At 32.6% G+C, this 23,000-nt stretch overlaps 2 protein-coding genes across 3 annotated transcripts; one reads left to right on the top strand and one right to left on the bottom strand.

Moving 5' to 3' along the window:
* CAND3 (tobamovirus multiplication protein) lies at positions 1-13,171 on the top strand. 2 transcript variants are annotated; one of them, XM_068613567.2, is made up of 14 exons: positions 1-85; positions 174-466; positions 962-1,012; positions 1,739-1,772; positions 5,587-5,673; positions 5,762-5,813; positions 7,852-8,026; positions 8,163-8,258; positions 8,627-8,687; positions 11,605-11,669; positions 11,933-12,007; positions 12,112-12,187; positions 12,394-12,560; positions 12,911-13,171. In XM_068613567.2, exons 2-14 carry the CDS (start codon positions 362-364, stop codon positions 12,932-12,934), a joined length of 1,068 nt encoding a protein of 355 aa, XP_068469668.1. In that variant the 5' UTR covers positions 1-85; positions 174-361; the 3' UTR covers positions 12,935-13,171. The 2 variants fall into 2 exon arrangements, with proteins under 2 accessions (XP_068469668.1, XP_090154816.1); XM_090298690.1 differs by lacking the exon at positions 12,911-13,171 and having other exon boundaries at positions 12,394-12,726.
* Positions 13,172-14,213: 1,042 nt separating this feature from the next.
* Positions 14,214-15,447, bottom strand: LOC137811730 (basic helix-loop-helix (bHLH) DNA-binding superfamily protein). Its single transcript, XM_068613568.2, has one exon. The coding sequence runs from the start codon at positions 15,158-15,160 to the stop codon at positions 14,438-14,440; it is 723 nt and encodes a 240-aa protein (XP_068469669.1). The 5' UTR covers positions 15,161-15,447; the 3' UTR covers positions 14,214-14,437.
* Positions 15,448-23,000: the final 7,553 nt, after the last annotated feature.

Consider the following 23,000-nt stretch of genomic DNA (forward strand, 5'->3'; position numbering starts at 1 on the left):
GAGAATGTTTATGTGCAGTGTGTGACAGAAAAGAAGCAGAGAAAGAAGTGGTCTTTGCTTTCTCACCACGACCATAATTCGTAGGGTGGGTTCACCTTATATTATTAATTAATTAATTAGTATATTTATTTTTAACTTTTATATTTTATTTAATTTTGTTTCTAATGGATGAGCTAAGTGTGTCACGTTTTGTTGGTGCTGCGGATGCTGTGAATGAATCTGCGATGCGATACGATACACCCACGCATCACATGCATATGCGTATGCGTATATACGCGTAGATCTGGAGGAGTGAGCAGAACAGAGGAGAAGGAGAAAGAACAACACAGGCGCTGTTTGTTTGTTTCACACGCACGAGGCCATGTCGGGATTCAGAGACGCTCACTGTTTTCCGCGTCTAGTCCTCGCTGTCAATCTCGCTCTCGCTCTTCTTCACGCCCTCGTTGCTTCCCTTGCCTTCTTCCAGGTTTTCCCTTACGCTGCTTCCTGCATTTGCCTCTCGCTCCACAATTTAGGTTTTCTTCTTTAATTTCGATTTGGAACATGCCGAACCGAGAGAATGTGTTGGATTCGAGAGGATAAAATAAACGTGCATTTTGAGCCTTTTTTTTTCTGTTTCTTCTCCGTTATCGTGTGCGGTGACGGTTTTCTGAATTCAATCATTTGATGTTATTAGATGTTTTAATTTTCAGGGCTTTTTGTTGAACCGTTTTTTTTTTTTAATATTCAATTGTTAGTTTTAGTGGTATGCTTGTCTGGCTAATTGGTTTAATTTTAGCTACTCTTTAAGTTGACTTTTTTGTGGTTGCACTTTGTCTCTGTTTAGTTTTTGGGATTCGTTGATATTCCATAACACTGATTTGAGATATTAAGCTCTGTGCTAAAGTGGAAGTGCTGAAGACTAAGTTATATGTGTTTACTTATTGTCGTTTTCTTTTTCTTTTTTAATTGGGTGCTGCAGTTGATGAGGATTCACTTGAGAAACGCGCAGCTTGGTTTGACTCGGCAAAAAGTAAGTGCATTTTAAAGGCTACTTGTCGAATTTTCTGCTATAACCGGATCTTTTCTCAATAGATGAATCTGTTTGTGTTGTAAATGTATTAAGTGATTGGTTGTCATTCGCCATTTACTGGTTAGTACTATAGCCTGTGTATAGCAGTGCTGTTGGAATTATGTCTATACCAATTATCGAGATATGAGAGGATTTCCATTGTAGCATTCGCTAGAGCTTTAGGATATGAGTCACTGGTCTAATGTGTGCATATTGAAGGCTAGAAGAATGTGCTTTCGTGACTACTTGAAGTTACTGTGCTTAGTAATTCCTAGATGGAAATATTTGCTGCTTTCACTGCAGAATTCAACTGCTCTTCTTTATCCTTTCTGCCTTGCATCGTTTATATATTTTGTTGATGCTTTGGGGTGTTAGATATTTGTGTAAGAATGTTGAATTCTGAATGTATGCAACAATTTCAATGTAATGTCCAAGTGTCTATGAAATAGTTCAAGTTAGTGCTGTCCTTTATAATAAGAAAGGATAGAAATATTGCAATGCAGTTATGCATTTGTATAACGTTGCTCATAGGAATTTTTGTCTCTGAATTTTTATAAATATATAAACTTTTATGGTTTTTTAGTTTTCATGCTCTACTCAATTCTAGGCTTTTTTTACTTGCTATTACCCCAGGATTTGTTTATACATATTAAGCTTCTAATGAAATGTAAATATGGTGTGATGCAGGTGTTCCATCTATTGATTGGATCTTCTAATTTGGGTTAGTTGTATTTTACTTTTGATGTTCAAGTATATTGTATGTGTTATTTATGTCATCATTTCCTCTCTTGTACCTCTCTTGTATTTATGGTTAATTAATTTAAGCCATTTAGCATTTCATGGTTTGCTACACTATAGGAGCCAATTCTGATATTTTATCCAGTAATTGTTATAAATTCATAAGTGATTGGGTTTAGGTAGATTTGGTTCATGGCTACATCATTTCATAAGAAAATTCGACTTTTTAATTGTCTTGCCATTCATTAGTACTGCCAATTTTCAAGTTTGTTTTACATGAGAGTTCCTCTATACTTTGGCAGTTTGACCTGCTTTACCTATTTCGCTTCTTAGTTTTCTTTCTCTATTCTAGGTTAATACCTTGGCTGAGATGGCTATATTTCTAGTGTTTCTCTATCAAACATCCATTGTAGTTTTGTCACATCTTTCACTAGTGTAAATTTTGAGTGATAACAGTTATGTTTGATACTTTACATTCATTTTCCCTTATGCCTCTTGAAATGTCACCAAAATCCCAGAAGTATGATTCAAGTGAAAAAGAAATAAATATATACACCTATGAAGCACTTACCAGTTCTGAAATGTCAGGCTATTAACAGTGCTATATATACTGAGAATTTGATTACCAAGGAAAAAAGGCTTTGTATTCCTTACTCCTGGTCATTTTCTTTTCCATTTTTCATAAGAATGGGTGCTTAAGATGGGGATGAATCCCAGCTAGATCCCTAAAGGCTAAAGGACTAATGATGCTTGGGCCTTGGTCAGAATTCTTTAGCATATTGGTAAACTTGATAGTAAGTCTGTCACAGAGACAATTACCTTGTTACAACTTTTAGAAAGTGTTGAATGTTTAGTCCATAGTTTCTGTTATTTTGTTATTATTTTCATCTATAAATAAACAATCCTATGTGTGTAATTTACACAAGGGATATTAATCCTATATTTTTTTTATTTCTTTATTCTTAATATGGTATCAGCGTCATTTAGAGTTTATCCTAACAAAAGTTTTTTTTAGACTTATCAAACCACCCACTATCGAGCCACTATTGGAATACCCATAAATATATAGTCTCACGCACGAGTTGGGGGGTCTTGCCATGAGAGAAGGGCGGGGGATGGAGATCCCACATTGACTAGAGATAAAGATTTTTCATAATATATAAATAGGTGTAAACTTGACCTTATAAATTGGTTTTGTAAGGTTGAGTTAAGCTTATGTTCCTAGGTCTCCCTTCAACTTATCATCCATTTGTCGTCTGATATGTTCCCTTGATTGTGTTATTTCTTTTACCAAAGATTTTGTTTGTTTACAACACTGGAGTTCGGGACAAATAATTGGCACTAGATGTGAGTCTCATAGTCTTTATCACCTATGAACAATTGAACATGTTGGTAGGGTCATGGATTCTCCATCTCTCCTTCATGCTCAACTAGGTCATCCTAGTCTTGTCAAGACGCAACACCTTGTTCCAAGTTTGTCAAAAGTCTGTAGTTTGTATTGTGAGTCATGTCATTTAGGTAAACACTCAGTTCTTTTCCTAGTAATGTCTCACAACGTGCTTCATCCCATTTTGCCTTAGTTCACTCTAACATTTGGGGATCAAGTTGTGTTAAGTCTAATTTAGGATTTCAGTATTTTTTTACTTTTATTGATGATTATTCAAGATATACTTGGTTATTTTTTATGAAAACTTGTTTTGAGGTGTTTTCTATATTTCAATCTTTTTATAACAAAATTAAAAATCAATTTGGAGGTTTGATTTGAACTTTACGCAATGATAATGCTTGTGAGTATTTTTCTCGTTCTTTAACCACTTTTATAAAATCTCATGGCATTCTTCATCAAACCTCATGTACCTCTCATCAGTGATAATGCTTGTGAGTATTTTTCTCGTTCTTTAACCACTTTTATAAAATCTCATGGCATTCTTCATCAAACCTCATGTACCTCTCATCAGAATGGGGAGGCTGAGTGCAAGAATAGACATCCTGTTGAAACTACTCACACTATTTTAATTTATGGTGATGTTCTTCAAAGATTTTTGGGTGATGTTGTTCTTAGTGCATGTTATCTAATTAATCGCATGTCATCTTCGGTTTTAGAGAATAAAATTCCTCATTCTATTTTATTTCCTCATGAACCTTTTCATCACTTACCACTTAAAGTTTTTGGGTCTACATTTTCTGTTTACAATTTTTGTCCTGATCTTGATAAATTATCTGCTAGGTCACACAACAAATGTGTTTTTTATGGTTCACTAGATCTCAAAAATGATATCAATATTTCGCACCCTCTCTTAACCGTTATTTCATTTCGGCATATGTCACTTTCATTGAGTCTTTATTTTAAGTTTTTATCTTCACCTATGTCTACATCTGATTAAGTACAATATTCCTTTTGTCTTTGATCCTCTTGTTATGTCTAGTGTACCTAAAGATTTCCTGCCTCCACCACCTTTTCAAGTTTATAGTCATCGTCAGGCTTCTCATCATCCACCGAATGACTCTCTTCTAGTGCCAAATCCTCCGCATCTTCTAGCTTCAATGGTTGAACTTGATTTTCCCATTGCTTTTCGTAATGGAATACGTTTTACCCGTAATCCTTCTCCACATTATACTGCTTTAAGCTACCATCAACTATCTCAACCTTTTTATACCTGCCTTTCGTCTATTTCTTACGTGTCTGTAAAGTCTGTAGGTGATGCTTTAGCTCATCCTGGTTGGTGTCAGACAATGCTTGATAATAAGTGCTCTTCAGACCAGTGGAACTTGGGAACTTGTTCTTTTACCTTCTAGGAATTCTATTATTGGTTGGAGGTGGGTTTTCGCTATCAAAGTTGGTCCTGATGGTACACTATTGATTGTCTAAAAGCTTGTCTTGTGGTTAAAGATTATACACAAATTTTTTGTTTAGACTATGGTGATACATTTTAACCAATAGCAAAGATGGTTTATGTTCGCTTATTCATGGCCATGGCAGCTCTTCAATGATGGCTTCTTTATCACCTGGATGTCAAAAATGCTTTTCTTAATGGGAAATTGTAGGAAGAAATTTATATGGAGCAACCTCCTGGTTTTGTTGTTCAGGGAGAGTCATGTATGTATGTATGTATGTATAGACTAAATTTCTAGGATAAATATTTCACCAAATCCACTTGTGGGTTAGAAAGTCATAATAGAAGTCATGCTATTTCATGTTAATTAGAAATTCTTTAAATGGTATAGGTCAAGTACTAAAGTCTTAGACTTTTTACAGTTAGTCCAATCTTATCTGTTGTGCAGTGAATGGCAGACTTAAATCTGGAATCTTGCATTTAATGGAAAACATACTTCGAGTATCTTTTCGTAGATCATGATAAATTTGATTGTGCAATGAAATGGGGTCCCAATTTTCCCTTATAACTTTATCAAGGTGAATTCGTTGCTCATGCTCCTTGATCATAATTGAAAACTTGGCAAGTCTGTCATCCTTTTGGCCTTCCAAGATTGCAAAGGCTGATATCGTGGGTGGCTTGCAATGGCCATCTAAATAATCTGAGACAGCTTTATCATAAGTATAGGGTTTAGGCAATGAATTTAATGTAAAACCACCTTAGTTTCATGCATAACAATTCTTCTGTGCAGAAGAGATATTCTTTTGATAACTTCTTTGTCATCTGTCCAATATGAGAATGGTTTTGTTTTAGACTTGTAACAAAATACATGTGTCGATGAATAAAATATGAGCTGTCAATAATTCATAACCCTCCGTACGTTTTCTCTTTATTCCTTCTAAACTACTAAATTTAAAAATTCAGGTTATGTCATTTATTTGGCATTGACACTTATTGCTGCTTGCAATGGATGGACCTTTTGGTCACACTCTTGTGGTTTCATGTTTATGGGTAAGCCTCCATTCTTTATTGACTAGACACCTGTGATATATTTTCATCCTTAATTAAAATGTTTGAATTGTTGAAAATTGTTTTGCAGCTTTCCCCAAAGTACTTTTTTTTGCAGCATTTCTTCTTCTTTTATCCTTCTGGTATGTAATCTTGCTTATTGTTATGACATTTAAATTTGTTTGATGAACTAGCTTCCTAGAAAAATTTACTTATAGCAAGTACTTGCAAACCCTCTTTAGTAGGGATGGCAATGGATAGGTGCTAGGTAAAATTATATGTTCCCATACCCACATGCTTATGTTGGTCATTAATTTAATCACATTACCCCTATTAAAGATATGATTGGATTACATTAAATAGGAAAATATGGTATGATTTGATTACATCAAATTTGGAAATATGTCAGCAAATATTTTATATTATTAGTTATTGATTTTGTTCCTTATTATTTCATCTCTTCATTATAAATCAAAGTACTCGTGTGTACAAGATACATAATTACAAGCTATTATTACCATATGGGATAAGAGGAGTACTATCCTCCGTGACATGTTTTGTCATTCATTTGTTGTTAGACAATGACTTTCCCAAGAGACACTGGCCCTGACTTTGTCAACTTGACTTTTTCTCTTGGAGTGAACAATACGCTTAACTATTTCACTTTGACTCTCTCTCTCTTGATTAAACAATACTTGTTGCAACATTCTTTGGTAGTTGTGGGCGCTCTCTAATCAATTTGTCTCATTACCAATTGTGAGTGCCTTCTTAGCATTTTGCACCATGGCAGTTGTCGCACTCTTAGAGCATCTTTGCTCTTGGGCAACCACCACACCCGTTGAGCATCTTTGCTCTTGGGCAACCACCACACCCGTTGAGCATTTTTTTCTTTGGCAACCACCACCCTCTTTGAACCAACATGTACAAAGTCATGCACAAAACAAATGATTTCAACTTTGACTCATGATGGTTGCAAACTTGTAATTGTTTGGTGGTGAAGAATGGAAAGCAAGAAGTCAAGAATAAGGTACAAAATAATGCAATGTATTGTACAAGAATGTGTGAGAATGCAAACCATTGTGGGCCCATTTCTCTCTTCTCCCTTCCCTTCTATAGAATGTGAGACTCCAATTCACACTTGAACTTTAACAAGTTGTCCAACTAATAGGTGATCTAATCTAATGGCTATAGTGCTCTTAGCAAAGGTATTTTCATTTCATGGAAAAGTGAAAAGCACAATGCTTTTGCAAGGTCCAATCCAGGTCATGGAAGAATGATAAGCATACTTCTTTTGCAAGGTCCAATACAAAGGAATAATATTGACTTATGGCTTTTGCAACATTGTACATCGCCTCCTAATCCAATTTTGCATGAACAAATGAAGCATGCTGAGATTGATTATCATTTAATTCATGAAAAGATTCTCTACATAAATCACCACATCATTTGTTAGTTCTAACATCATGTGTTGGAGATCTCACATCAACTAGTGATATGATCAAATTATACTATATAAGTGGATACAAACCTCATCTTATAAGTTGGTTTTGTAGGGTTTAAGTGTGGCTTAAATACTTGATGTCATATATATGTAATGAGATGGATGAACACGCCTTATGTGCTCCAACTCTTGGGGCAAGAAGTTCCAATTAAGATAAAATTGTATTGTTATTTCTCTATATAGTTCTTGTGATACCCAGACCCACATGGACCCTCACAATTTTCATGGGTAATCAATTACCTAGCCCGAACCCATTTAATAGGTAAAATCTCTACATTGTAAGTAAATTTAGCAAATGCTCGTCAGGTCCAAACCACCATCCCTACTCTTGAGGAGTGATGCCATCCCTTTTGTGCGTGCTCGTCACTTTTATTTCTTTTTTTCATCTTACAACTGTAGTTGTGAATCTTTGATTAATTTATGTAGCATGATTGCTAAAATTTGCTATTCAAGCTGCTTGAGTATTAGTACATATCCACAACATTGACATTTGCTACCATTGACATGAAAAGAATTTCTTTATTGAATGAGTTTTGGAATGTATCTTTGAAGATGTTTGTCTATTTCATCAAATTTTAGGCCCCTGTATTTCTCAATATCTCTACAGGATGATGATTTGTTGTTATTGTTGCATAGCTAAATATGAACTAGTTTCTTTGAATTGGGGCTTTCTTTCACAGGGTTGACCTTTGCCATCAGGCAGATGATGATGATGACTACGAAGGAAGTTTTTGTGACAGCCCTTTGCTGGAAAAGACATCCAATGAATCAAACATTGCAAGCATAGATAGCCATCGAAAGTGCTTTCCTCTTCGGCTTTCTCGGGTTGGAAATCGGCAAAAGATTGTGATTTTGGTATGCGAAACAATGAATGTTTCTTATGTAGTTTTGATTTTGTGGTATCGTTTTTCCTCTTTACTATGACTGTTGTCTAATAACTTACTTTACAATGTATTTCCTTCGTATATAATGATGATTCATGATTTTCCAGGTTACATTGCTAGTTTTCATTACCATGATGGCATTTGCTGTGATAATCTGGATTGGACTAGGAAAGAATCCCATTGATTCTGAAGTGGCAGCTCAGGTATGGCCATTGTCATTTTAGCTTTTGATTATAATCTATCCATGAAAAAGGACTTAGATCCAAAAGGATTTGCTGAGGATTTAGTTAATGACAAAATACAATGTTATCATTTGATTCATATAGCCAATACCTAGTGGAACAAGGCTTTGGTTACTGTTGTTATTTATAATCAATGTTTTAAGTAGCACACTATAGCTCTGCTATAACAGCTAAACGGACCCTGCCTACAGGGGCTGCTGTAGTGGAGCGGCTTAGTGTAGTTTTCCAACTAGAAGATTGAATTGGGACCTGTATTGGCACTATAGCAGCGCTGTGTTGATTCCAAAAAACCCTTTGAAGTATGGTTTGTGACCAAAATTATCTTGCAGGTATATTTAGATCTTTCTGCTATTGGAATGCTTTTGTTGGGAGGAGCATTAGCCTGCTATGGTGAGCAACCGCTATTCTGTTTCTCCATTTTAAGTTTCAGTAGATTTGAATGTAATTTGTTTCTTTTGCTTGAGTGGATATATACTTGCTTGGTTTGTCTGTCGAAGTGCATCAATGTTGAGCAGTACTAAAACCTAGATACATATGTATGTATTAAGCTGAGATTATCTAGAAGGCCTGTTCTTGTCCAATTAAATGGATTTTATGTCCTCAAAATGCATGTGATACTACGTTGTGTAATTCTAAAGTCTCTATTTATTATTATCTCCACTCTCATGTAAAAAAAAACTAACTTCACACAGATTAGGGAAAGTAAGTGCAATAAATTTTACTAATCTATTAGTATTCTTCCTAAAATGTCTTCATAAAAAAAATACATATAATGTTGGTGTAACCAAAAGTCAGACATTAATTAAAGTTAGGGTATTTTAGGAAAATTATCATTAAATGAAGTAAAAGTAGTTAAAATTTGTTTATATTTGAGAATAAGAAAAGTGTGATTTTTTTTGCTTATAACTGAAAGGAGGTAGTATTTGATTATTATTATTCCTAGTTATTTACAAATACAAATAATAACATGAATAGCCAAAAAAGCTGTTATAGTAACATAACATGTACCTAGGACTTTATTCTTGCTAAAAAAACAGAGTGGCATACACATGTCTACTATGTTTATACTGTGTACATGTTGGAAAATTCGAGATCACTTGGCCCAAGTCAGTTACTGAGGTGCAGTTTAATGCCAATTAGTTTTAAGATGAAATCTAATATGCTTTTAGAAGCTACCTAATCTTTGAAAATGTCTAATCCTCCACACATCATGGCACAAATGTTCAGTCGTAGTTGTTAGGAGTGTGTTAAGATATCCGAAATTGGGTAGGAATATGATTAGAATACTCCTTACAGATCTTGGGCAATTCTTCTCCCCTGATGTCACCTTTGGAAGGAAGTTAGACCTACCTTTGTTCACAATATGTTATTAAAGTTGATAGGCATTGTTGTTGCTTCCATGGTGTGTGAAGGGGATCTCTAGCATTCATATGGTTTCTATTGTGCATTTCCAAATTCGGTAGGCATATGCAGAGGAAGACGTGGGGCAATCCAATATTGCCTGTCTTAATTATTAGGGTACATTACTCATTAGGCAACTTCACTTGATACCAACTGGTTTTGAGAATAAATCCAACGTGGTAACAATCTATCAAAACCGCTATGACCACTTGTTGGGAAATCCAAGTTCACGAGCCAACCAAACAAATAAGAGAACAAGACACTGCCATCAAACCAAAAGTTTAAGGTAACAAGTTTATGGGTCTATCTCACTTCTATGTGGCTCAGCTTGCTCATTTCTACACAATGCAGAACTTCAACTAATATTTGATCTCTAACAAACTCTATCTTAAGGGAGTCCCTTCCACATTTTGTCCACAAGTACTCAATGGTGATCTTTACTTGCATTGCCAATCACCTAGTTGACACATTGCATGGATGCCCTGTCAGAAAGACTTTCAATACAAGGGATCATTTGCACACTAGGATCCACCACCAACTTCATTATACTTGTCTAAGTTGACCACCTTGAACCATAGACTTTGATACCATTGTTGAAAATCTAAGGGAGAGAAATATCAAGAAAATCTTGACCAATGGGTCAAAGTTGGTGATTTGCCCTGGTGATTGGTTTAGATGATGAGTACAATGGAGTTGGTGGTGAATCCCGTGTGCATATGATTCTTTGTATCAAAAGTCTTCCTAGTAGTGAATTCATATGTTTACTATGTGGAGACTCATACCTGAAGGGGAGTTTGTTGGTGTTTTGATGTTTGAACATGAGTTGGAGTGAGTCCCACATTGTGTAGAAATGGGCAAATTGAGAAACATATAAGTGAGTAATACCCACAAACCTATTGTCTTCTTAGGTTTTGAGTTGAAAGTGGTATCATATTTTCTTACATGTTGGCTGTGACCCATTTGTGAAGTCTTCTAAGTGTTTCTCACTACGATTGTGCAACAAAATGTATCTAGCTTATACCAACATTTTGAGAGTAATGTTCCATAACTGGCTTTTATATGATGAATAGTTTGACAAAAGTCAAAGCATATAATGCTAGGACAATATGGGAATGGGTAAAGATGGATTATTATGCACCAACGTAGATATGTTTTTATTTACAACTAACTACTGTCCAAGTAGGTAGAGGTATATCTTAATCTCATGCTTTTTGTGCCTTCCAACTTCCCTTCCTTCATTTTAATATAAAAATGTACTTTAGGAAAGATTGACTGAAAGATTAATGAAACTTTCACCTATCTGTGAGATACGTAACCTAATTTTGTTGTAAGCCTGAGGTACTTGTATGAGTACCTGCACAACTCTCATAACCTGCACCAATGCACGTTCTCCATGTTTCCAAATTTAATAATATTGATCATTTGCATGATTTCCCAACCATAATGTTGAATTGAAATCACTCCTCCAACATAGCCTTTTCAGACAACTTACAAAAATGTTATTTAAGTGACATTTCTTGCTTGGTTACAGGACACTTGTGATAACATTTGACCCTGATTAGTTGGCAGGTTGAAAAGGATGTTTTTTAAGCATTATTACTCACCACAAACCATCCATATAGATATAGCTTGGTTAGGGATAATAATACAGAATAGAACATATGAAACACCAATCTATAATGTATGGATTTAGGGTTTAGGGTTTATATTTTGTATAGATTAAGGTTTCAATCTCTTCTTATCATGGAGTGGAAATTTCCGTTTGCAAATAAAAATTCATTTTGTGATAACGTTAGATGAATTTATACTATAAAAGGTGTTAGTCATAGTATGATGCCTAGTGAGTTGTGGTGTGCCTCTTTTTGTCAACTGTTGTTATTATGATTTTTGTATTTCCTTTTAACAGGAATTCTATTATGCTTGAAAATGAGCAAAGTGAGAGCCGAGAAACCTTCATCTGAAATGTGGAAGGTACTACATTTCTCGTTTCCACTGGAGTACTGGACAATGTTTAGCCTCTGTGATTTTGAATCTTTTTTTTCAGGGGCATGGTGGTCTGTGACACCCATGGCTGCCATCACTTAATCTAACTTCTCATCTGATGCATACTTTATATGCTTATTTTAATTTTAAATATATTGACATATATTGAGATAGAAATATACAGTCTTCTGCTGTCATGTTTGTGTGTTTATTAAATTTAAATACATTGTTGATGGATTCAGTTTTCTCAGGTTGCAGGTTTAACTATTGTCTCCGTACTATGCTTCACATCAAGTTCATGTGTAGAACTTTTAACTGACATCCCTGTATGTATGAGTTAAATGAGTGCAAGAATTCTACTTTTTTTTCTTGATAAAAGGTTTAAGATTTCCTGAACTTTCTTGTTATGTAAATTGTTTTATTATTGCAGATGCAGTATAACTGGAATCAGCAGCGTCTGAATGATGCTTACACCTCTCTTATGCTCATTTTGTATTATTTCGTAGGTATGTGCTGTTAATTTAGTTACCAGTTACTAGTTCAGTTGCAGGAATCTTCTATTCATTCCGTAAAAGTGTTTGAAACTGTTACACAGCCTGCTATCTAATACTTGGATTATGCTCTCCATTCAACTTTCACATAGCGTACCACTGCTAATTACTCTCTTAAGTGGCTTCATCTCCTTTATATCTGAATATGATCCTTCTTCCAGGTTCATCAATACCTTCAGCAGTGATACTGTGGGTAATGAGAGAATTACCACCTGCGGAAGCTGCTGGCATACCAGAAGAATCTAGTACAATAACTTTTGTTGCCGATAGTTCAATTGCAATTCATCATCCTCAACGCTGGACTACAGCAACAAGCATGCAGAATCAGGTGCCTATATATTCCTTTGGTTAAATTATCCATGCAGTATTCAACTTTTGATTTTAGAATACACAAACTGTTTTACGTCATTGTCTAAATTCTAATTTCTCCTATACTTCATCTGTATAAAACTATTTTTATATTAACATGGATTGCTTAAAGCTTGACATGAAACTTGTTCACAATCATTTTGTTTCCCTAAGAGACTGAGTTCATAAGGGGAACGTAAATGATGATCCAGCATAGCACAATAGTACATCTATGCGGAATATAATAATCTTTAAAAATTGAGCAGTATAACCTTGTTTATTGAACATGCATAAGAACTGTTAGTGATATAAATGCTGCTAGTATTGCAGATATCAAGAGCGAGTCCTATATAATTATGCATTAACCTATGCAAATGTCTTGTTCTGCTGGAGTTTCGACAGCTTATTTCCTCAGAATATGTTTAACCCTAGAGCGCATCAGAGAAAATGATATGATGGATGCAAGTGCTCAAGGGCCGTGAGGTTTCCCTTCCCACTGTATTTACAATCTAAATCTAAATGTATATAGCAGCAATTTGATATATGAAAAATTCTTTTCTTTATACAAATTTTGGGACGCTACTGTTTCAATGCTGGTTGGGTATTTTTCAGAGCTTGAATAACTCCCTCCGACATCAATATGGCTGTCGCAGGTTGACCGTCTTAGCCTGCTTGCAAACTGAATTAATCAGTTGAGAAAGATTTTTTTTTATCCAAATAGTCCTAACATTTCCTTTTTAACTGCTAGGGAAAATCCTGTACCCCTGAAATTCATCACGATATTTACAATTTTGGAATAAAATATGCTTCAATTTAAGCCTCCACCAGGATGTAGGATGTAATCAGATCCGTTATTTGAATTTTATGCTTGAGATCACCAAATAAATAACCAAATATGGTTCGTATTAATGGAACCTAATTAGGTTGGAACAACTTCAGTATTCATGAATACTCAAAAGAAATTAAAATGGTTTTCTCTGACAAGTTAAATACTTTTTATACCTTTCTAAACTTATTTAATCAAACGAGAGTTCTTATAAATTAATGCAAATTTTCATTTTATTTTTATTATTTCTTGATGACATTTATAGAAAACTTGTACCAAACTGAACCAAAAAAATGTATTTTTGGTAATTTCTAATAAAATATTTGTATCTATTAATTCTTTAATCATTATCTTGAGAGCAATGCCGGGGGAAAGCGCAAAATTCAGAATTTGAGTGCCAACGGTTATGCAGCTAAATGGATTTTGAATGGCCATGGGCCAAAAACGGCATAAAGGTGGAAGGCCACTGAAAAAGGCTTTTCAATGGTGCGCCACTAACACTGCAAAACTAATTGAGGGCAACACCACTTAAACACACAATGCATGCATGACGTTCATCTCTGTGTTGCTTCAAATTTACACTTTTACAAGAAAATGACATCAAATATAGAAGAAAAAAAAGGTCAACAAGAACTTTAGCAGCCATGTTATACAACACTTGCGAGAAACATACCTCAAACTGAGCGTACTATCAAATGAAATCCAACTCAAAAATGAAAGTGGAGTTTGGCAGCAGCATATAAAACTTCATTGTGACAAGGTACCAGAAGCATTTATCTTGGGCCATGTATATTAATGGGACATTCATAACATAACAGCATGCATAATAATAATTGAGTTGTAGGTAAAGCTCAACCTAAAAGTACAACATTATTTATGGTATTTTCTTACATAACCTGAACCAGTAAAATGTCAGTCATAATTTATTACTCAGATAGCAAGGACCTGTTCTCATAACTTGGATGGTGAGTGAGGCTAGTAACAAACGATGTTGGGGAAATACTGAATTGTTGGCGCAACATCTTACATCTTCATGGTCCAACTCCAAACTGTTCCACCTCAACCTTGAGAGACTTGAGGTATTTAACCGCTTCATCTAAAACAGTGACAGAATCCATTTGATTACCTCCACCAGGCACGATATTTCTCAATATCCTCACCATCCTCTTTATCTCCCGGTTATTCCCATCATTGTGGCAGCAACCTCTACCCTCAGAACACTTGTGTACACAAGATGATGGCACCCTCTTCTTCCTTGATTTTGAGCAATAACTGGAGCAAGTATCAGATAAACTTTCATAATGTTCATGAGTCCTCGCCGTGCTTACTTCTTCCTCATCAAAGTCTTCTAGTTCATCACCTCCTATGCTCATCAGTGCATCAATGTCATTAGGATCTTCTTCAAAAGGAGATGACAATTCTCTTTCCATTTCATTCACTTTATTCTTCTCAAAATCTTGAGAAAAAGTAGCATCAACATCTAAGCCAGGACTATTAAATTTGTAGGTCATTGCAGGATGGAACATAATCCTACTTCGCTGATCTGTTTGATCAAAGATAACAAAATTCTTGGGGCAAGCCTCAGAGGGTTGCAACTTAAATCTTTCAAAGGGTGTTATCTGCCCCACACCTGGAGGTAAAAACGCATCAAAGGCAGAAGCAAGTGGAGGATGCATGTGAGCATCAGCATCAATGGACTCATCTGCCAAAGGAAGTACCATCTTCTTCGGGAGAAAATATTCCTGAGTCTGCATTATATTATCTGTTCAATCTGAGTGACGTTCAACGAGCAATGCTGATTTATCCTATGCAACTGGCAATTATTCTGTACTAAAGCTTGAAGGAAGTTCCTAAAGGAATGTTAAAACTAAACAGCAGGTGCTAAGGTGATTCCAATTTCCATCTAACATGAAGTGGCAATGGCAACTTTTCCAAACTAAAACTTCATCTCTCTGCAGCTTTTAATGATGAAGTACAATATAAGGCAATCCCCCCCCAAACCAATGTCCCTCAAAGCTAGACTACGTAACAGGTTTGAGCAACTGACGAAAATACTCAGCCTGCAAAAGAAAATGGTGTGGTAAAACAGCAGTAATAGTAAGGAGGAAAACCAAATATGAGTTTGTTGCTAGCAACAACAGTTACTGAATCTAATCGTGTTATACAATTAGAGAGAACTTCCATGGCAACCCAAAAGTGAGGAAGATGAAAAATTTACCTGGCAAACAAGCATCAATTGGTTGTACGCAATGACTCCAACACTCATTTTAATTTGTCCAACTTCCTTCACAGCTCGGTATCTCTTTATTGTTATCGCAAAGAACATCCTCAAATCCCCCAACAGCTTTGCAAATGAAATGGAGAAGAACCAAATAAAAGAGTTCCTTCGCAACCTAATGGGACTACACCCGCAACGCCAAGAAACAATATAAGACCATCCGAGGTAATATGACATGTAAAATATGAGATTCCACAAAATGTTCATAACATACAAAACTATGGCAGCTAAATTCAATGTATCGTTTCACATATTAAGAAGTTGTCATAGGAACTAACATGTTCTCCATGAAACAAAACAATTATACCAACATCACAATTGTTTTCATTCCATGGCAAGCAATAGACATAAAACATGTTAGAAGACACGTTCCAATAAAATTTCATCAAAAACAAAACAAGAATAGTTCTACAAACTGTAGAAGCAAATTGACAGGACAAAATTCCTCACCTGAGCGAACTAATTTACAGAATCACACGAAAAAACACCACCAAGCGAACACAGTTTCTTTTGTGATCCACAAACAAGGAAACCCACGGCATCTTGACTTAGCTCCACTCCAGATTATCAGATAAGACAAACCCAAAAACCTGACCTGAACAGAGTGTCAAAGTAAGGCTTAATCTTAAAATCAAAAGCAGCCATCCATAAAAGAGACACCAAAGGACTCAAGAACAAAACACTCCAATCTAGCTCCAAAATACTAAAACGAAAAGGCAAGATTTTTTTAGAAATAAAAGTAAAGTATCATGATTATCCTCAGAAAAATCTTAAATCTAATCTCAATCACATAATCCATCGTTCAACTTGCATACCCATTACCATAAACGAATTTTTGCAGCCCACCACACAGTAAAGTTACAAACTTTGCATCAAACTAAGCCCCCCACCAAACCAGCATATCAATTTCGGAAAGAAAACACTATGTAGCAGTAGTGCAAAACTCATCACATGTATATATCCTTCTTTTTTAAAAAAGAAACAAACTTTGAGATATAGATCTTAAAACTGGAACCTCAGCAGCACAAAACAATTATTTTTACCAAAATTGACAGCAGCGTTTGAACGGAACAAATTGGAGTCAAAGATCACAGTGACAGAGCAAGACCTAAGATTTTGGAAGAAAATAAACAAAATGAAAGAGGAATCAGTGAAGGGCGGTGATGAAGAAGAAACAGAGAATTTTAGTCAGAATGCGTTTTGCCTTTGTAGCATTTTTCTTTTGTCTAAGGAATTGAAGGAGAGAGAAAGAGAGAAAGAAATGTGAGCCGTTGGATGGAATGAGCATGGTTCTTGGAAATGCACTTCCGTTTATTGCGGGTGTGATATGAACCGTTGGATGAGAGCGCGCGTGAAGAGAAAGTGGGGCCCATGAGGTTTGACAATGCATACATAATGGACTCACTCCAGTCACTAGTTTCCATGTGGAGCAGTGTCTGTTTGTGGGATTAATTAATTAATTAATTAACTAACTAAAATTAATTATACTTACTACTTCATAATTAATAAAGAAATTCACTCTTTGTTAATTAGTTAATTAATGAAGTACTTCCTTTTATAGATATTATTAAGTAATTATTACAGTTACTATTATTTTAAAATACTTAGGTTACTATGAACATTCAAATTGTTTACATGACCTTACTTTATTAATAAAAATAATATCTTAGTGTGTATTTTATGAATAAATTGTTTACATGACCTTACTTTATTCAGTTGACAATAAAATCAAGTGAAATTTCAACAAAAATAAAAATAAAGCATAATAAAACAATTTTTTAATATAAATTTAATTAAAAAGATTTAAATTTATAAGATACTTAATTTTTTAATTGATTTAATCTTTAAATTAAAAATATTTAAATAATGAAAGTCAAATTTCGTTATTTATTTTATTTTTAAGATTTTTGGGTATTAGAGGGAGAAGAAAAACGAAGAAAGTGAAAGAGACTTCCCTGTTGGGTTGAGAATATTTGGTGAGAAACTCTTTGATTTGACCATATTATCCATCACCTCACCTACTACCTATGTGTCATAGTAGCATGTGCCAACAGCCCGTGCCATGCAGCTGCAATATTCCCTCCACGAGATTCTCACGCATGAGATTTCATCTGCATAAACACAACACAAACAAAGATTCGTACATTGTTTGTTGGGTTACTTCAAGTGTGTGAGTGATAAATAAATGAGAGGAATGATAAATATGGAAGAGGAGTGGAGGTGAGTTATTTGTTTTGAGTTGAGGGAGTACCTTAGAAACGGTCAGAGGTGCTCGTCGAATTAAAAAACAAACAACAAATTAAAGAATTAAAAAAAAAAAGTAAAGAATCAAATAGTAAGTTAAGAATAATGACAAAAATATCACTAATGTCATTCCATTAATTATAAAATCAAACAACAAAGTAGTTAAAAAAATAAAATAAAAAATATTTTTTAAACACATAATATAACAACAATAATTAAAACTATCCAAATTTATAAATTACTAAGAATTTAAATATACATTAATTTAAAACCTTTTTATACTTAATTAATTCTACTCACGTGAGAGGTGGAGAAGCAAAGTTTTCCTAATATCAGTGAACTGGTATGCAAAAATCAAGAAAAGTCTTAAGCAAAAATCAAATACATACGTTTTACTAAGAAAATGATATGTGGATATAATAAATTAGTTAGTTAATTATTAAGGGCAAAGTTAGAAAAAAAAAGGTTTAATTATGAAAAATTAAATAAATGGACTTAATCTAAAGTGAAGAGAAAATAATAGCTCCATTACACAGAGTAGTATAAATAGTAACACATTTAATTCGGTAGTTAGATTTTAAGGAACAATTAATGAACAAAAACTCACTTAAGTTTTGGAGGATTTTTGCAGCCACCACACGTGACACTTGTCATACCGAAAATATGATGTCGAGAAGTGAAACTATTATGGAAACGAGGACGGATATAAGTGAAACATAAACCCTAAACTTTAAACTCTAAAGTCATACATAGTATGTTCGAATTATACACCTAAATTAAAATATAATTACTAAAAGTACTGTGAGATTACATAATAATTAGAAAATGCTCAATAAAAAATATTTAGAAGAAAATAAATAATAGATTTTAAAAATAAATTGAGTCCATTATTAATTTCATTTTTTATCAGCTTTATTAGTTTCATATAGTAGGTTAAACTTCAAAATTGTAAAGTACAAGTTTATAAATACACATATATTTTGACCGTTTATATTGGAAACTACACAAATTGACAAAATCTAAGTTGTAATATTTGAAGAAAAGTAAAATATGAGATGTTTAATGTATGATAAAGTAACGAAACCGTGGCAGTATGTTGGAGAGACTCAAGTAAGAAGGAAATAATTTTGAATTCATAAAATTAAGTTGGTGTTATTTTATTTTGAAGTTTTATAAGAGAATTGACTTTTAAATTAGTGGGTCTCATATGTAAGTTTTGTTATCTATTTTTTACTTTGTTATTTATATTAATTTAATAAATATTTTTTTTATTTCTTAAGCTTAAATATGTTTTTAATTCCTAAAATGTAATCCCAGTTTTAGTTCTAAAATTAAAATGAGCTGGTTTAGTTCTTAAAATTAAATATATATATATATATATATATATATATATATATATATATTCAATTCTTGTACCAAAATCACATGACTTAAAATGATGCACGATGTCAATTGTTGTCGTGTGTAGTTTCTTGAGTATATGAAAATTAATTTATTTTAACGAAAAAAAAATATATTTGTTTTCTGTTGTTCGAAATCCCCCGACTCTCCTATGTTGAAAAAATTCAATTCATAATCTGCAACCCTAATTTTCTTTTGAAATTTGTTGTAGCGAATGACAAATTACGGTTGGAGGTTTGGTTCAGTGGTGCTTGAAATATTTTGATTGGGCAAACTAAATTTATTTAGTTGGGTCAAACATTTATTGGATGATTCCTAAATGGTTCGTTATTCACAAACGTTCAATAATTGCTCAACGTTTTGAAATATTTCCAAGTACATACAAATATTCCACAAATTATTTGTATTTTAAGGTTTTAATAATTTAATTAAACATTAGGATGTATGAGATAGACACACAAATGTAAAAGATTAAGTTCAAATCACTTAATAAAACACTAAAAAGATAATATATGCATATTTTTATACTCAATATGTGTCGTTTTATAGTCTTTGATCTAACATGTTGTTTTAACTTTTTGTGGAATTTTTTTTTTTCATTAAACTTGAAGACAATGTAAAATGAAATGAGAGGATTGATTTTAATATTCTAATAAACAAGGATAATTATTACAAATATTAGATATTAGTTATTGAGTCTATTAAGACTAGTATGCAAGATGCAACACTAAGAATATTTTCAAAAGTTCACACATTTCATTAAAGAAGAACTTTATTTCAATGTGTCTATTGGAAGTTAAAAATTTTATATATAATTTTGAAGGTGGAGTAAAGTGAGTTTTAGGGAAGAAGGACATTGTTATAACGCAAAAAACTAGTTAGTAGGTAACTTGTATATCCTAAAAGGTTTCACTATGACACTCCACATTGTATATCTCTACTTGTGTCTAATACTGCTTTGTGGCATTTGTGTTTAGGCCACATAGAATGAAAGAGGTATGGACATTTCTTCCAGACATGGGTTGGGTTATTGGGTAACCATTAGATAGAGGTTTTAGAGTTTTGTGAGCATTGTGTCTATGGTAAGCCTCATAAATAACCATTTTCCAAGGCACTGAACAACACAAAGCACATGTTGAACTATGTTCATTGTGATTGATGAGGTCCTTTGAAAGTTCCTTCTTTGGGAGACAATAGATATTTCCTATCTATCATTAATGACTATTCAAAGATGATTTGAATATTCATAATGAAACAAAAATTTGAAGTCTTCCGTCATTTTAAACACACGTATATATATATATATATATATTTGCTTAATCAGACTGACAAGAAGGTTAAGTGTTTGAGGACAAACATCGTGTTAGAAGTCTCCTTTAAGGAGTTTGATAACTTTTGTAAAGATGAAGGTTTTCTGAGACATTGCAATGTTCAACATACTTTGCAACAAAATAGAATAGGTGAAAGGAATTAACAAAACCTTATCGGAGAGAGCAAGGGGTATGTTGTCTCATTTTGGATTAGATAGAAAACATTAGGCTAAGTATGTCAACACAAGATGTTTCTTAGTGAACTAGTCTCAATCTTCAACTAATGTACTCAAGACTTATAATAATGTGTATTTGATAAGTCAATAAACTACTCAATATTAAAGGTGTTTGGTTGTTCAATATATTGTCACGTAAATGATGGTATATTAAGAAGGACATTCTTGTGTGCTATGGAGCATGAAGCCCTAAATCTTAAAACCATAAAAAATTATAACTAACATTTAAAGAAAAATTTCAAATTAAACTCATATCAAAATTTAAATAATAGTTATTATTTTTAAAAATAAATCCCTGTTAGGGAGGTCATGGAAACTTTCTTGTAGGAAATTATTCTAATATTTTCTTTGAAAAATCATTGGAACTAAGCATTTCTCCCTAGGTTGAAGTTAATTTTTTTTAACTTAATTATGTTTAAGGAAAAATATTACTTGTAACGAAATATCATTTCTGCCAACAATGTTGAAACTACTTTTTTTTTCTCTTTATATATTCTGTATACTAATTAGTTTTATATCTATATTTTTTTCTTTTAAATTTAAAACCAATATGATAAAAAAATGAAGTTTGGTATTTTCTTATTTCTCAAATTCGATGAGTTTACTTTAAATGTTATATTTTTTATACAAGAATGCACAAATTTAATAAAAAAACATTGAAACTACAAATTGAGATTCAGCCTTCCTCTTATTCTTATATTTTTTTTAAAAAAATATTCTTAAAAATATTACTTGTTTCACAATTTTTAAAATTTAATTGTTTCAAATAAGATTTAAGGATCCAATTAAAAACAAGTTGTAACAATCTTAATAAGATTTCTCTTATCTTTTCATTTATTACTATTTCACAAGTTACTTGGTGGGTTGATTTGATGATACTAGTAACAAATGAGGAAGAACAAAGATTCAATATGAAATTTAGAAATTTTTCATAATTTAAATTTGTGCATACTTAATGTATTATATTTTGATATGGTATCATCCACTACAAGAAAAATCTAGTTTATCTACGAAAGAAATTCATAGGTAACAACCAAAATCTGTAGGTAAATAAACATTACATACGGATTACCCACAAACAAAAATCCATATGTAATGTAGACGTCGGTAATTTACCTACGAATATTGTGTTCGTAGGTAATACCCACTGACCATTACATCAGTCAAGTTTTGTTGTCCATAGAAACTTTAACCATTACATTAGTCAAGTTTTGTTGTCATGTTATGATTATTATTATACTTATGAGTATGATTATCAATATTAATATAATTAATAAAATAAAAATTAATATCATTATTATTATTATTAATATTGTTAAATATTATTCATATTATTAGATATTATTCATATTATTATTATTATTATATATTAATAATATTATTAATATTATTAAATATTATTAATATTATTAATATTATTAAATATTATTAATATTATTAATATTATTAAATATTATTAATATTATTAAATATTATTAATATTATTAAATATTATTAATATTATTAAATATTATTAAATATTATTAATATTATTAAATATTATTAAATATTATTAATATTATTAATATTATTAAATATTATTAAATATTATTAAATATTATTAAATATTATTAAATATTATTAATATTATTAAATATTATTAATATTATTAATATTATTAAATATTATTAATATTTATTAATTGTAACATCCCTATACTTTCCCATATCTATAACCATAATCTGTATGAAATATTAAAATAAATATATAAACATAATACAAATATATATAAAATTTCATTATTATAATGTTTCAAATTATCTCTCTCTTCATAAGACTTGAAACATTTACATAAAATTTAAAACAAAATTTCAAAAGAAAAATAAACATTTTCCATTATCCATCTTCTCATCGAGAAACTTTATCACCTGTAACATCATTTGCTCCCGTATAAAATACACGATCATCACATATCAAAGAAAAACAACCACAAAACCAAACAAAGGGTAAGCTAGGTATTTTTAAAACTCATAACACAAATATGAGTTTAAACATCCACATAAATTCATCATTTCTCATGCATTTCACATAACCATCAAGTGTCTATCAACAATTTCAATATTCATCTTTCTCATGTCAGACTTCT

This window comes from Phaseolus vulgaris, chromosome 2 (genome assembly GCF_051622355.1).
Source record: "Phaseolus vulgaris cultivar YP4 chromosome 2, ASM5162235v1, whole genome shotgun sequence".
In the NCBI taxonomy this organism is placed as follows: Eukaryota; Viridiplantae; Streptophyta; class Magnoliopsida; order Fabales; family Fabaceae; genus Phaseolus; species Phaseolus vulgaris.

What these genes read in the sequence shown, in the direction of transcription:
- CAND3 (XM_068613567.2), top strand. Translation starts at nt 362, where the DNA reads ATGTCGGGATTCAGAGACGCTCACTGTTTTCCGCGTCTAGTCCTCGCT. An exon ending in TTGGTTTGACTCGGCAAAAA is followed by an intron (nt 1,013 to 1,738) that starts GTAAGTGCATTT and finishes GGTGTGATGCAG; the next exon opens with GTGTTCCATCTATTGATTGG. An exon ending in GATTGGATCTTCTAATTTGG is followed by an intron (nt 1,773 to 5,586) that starts GTTAGTTGTATT and finishes TTAAAAATTCAG; the next exon opens with GTTATGTCATTTATTTGGCA.
- LOC137811730 (XM_068613568.2), bottom strand. Translation starts at nt 15,160, where the DNA reads ATGCAGACTCAGGAATATTTTCTCCCGAAGAAGATGGTACTTCCTTTG.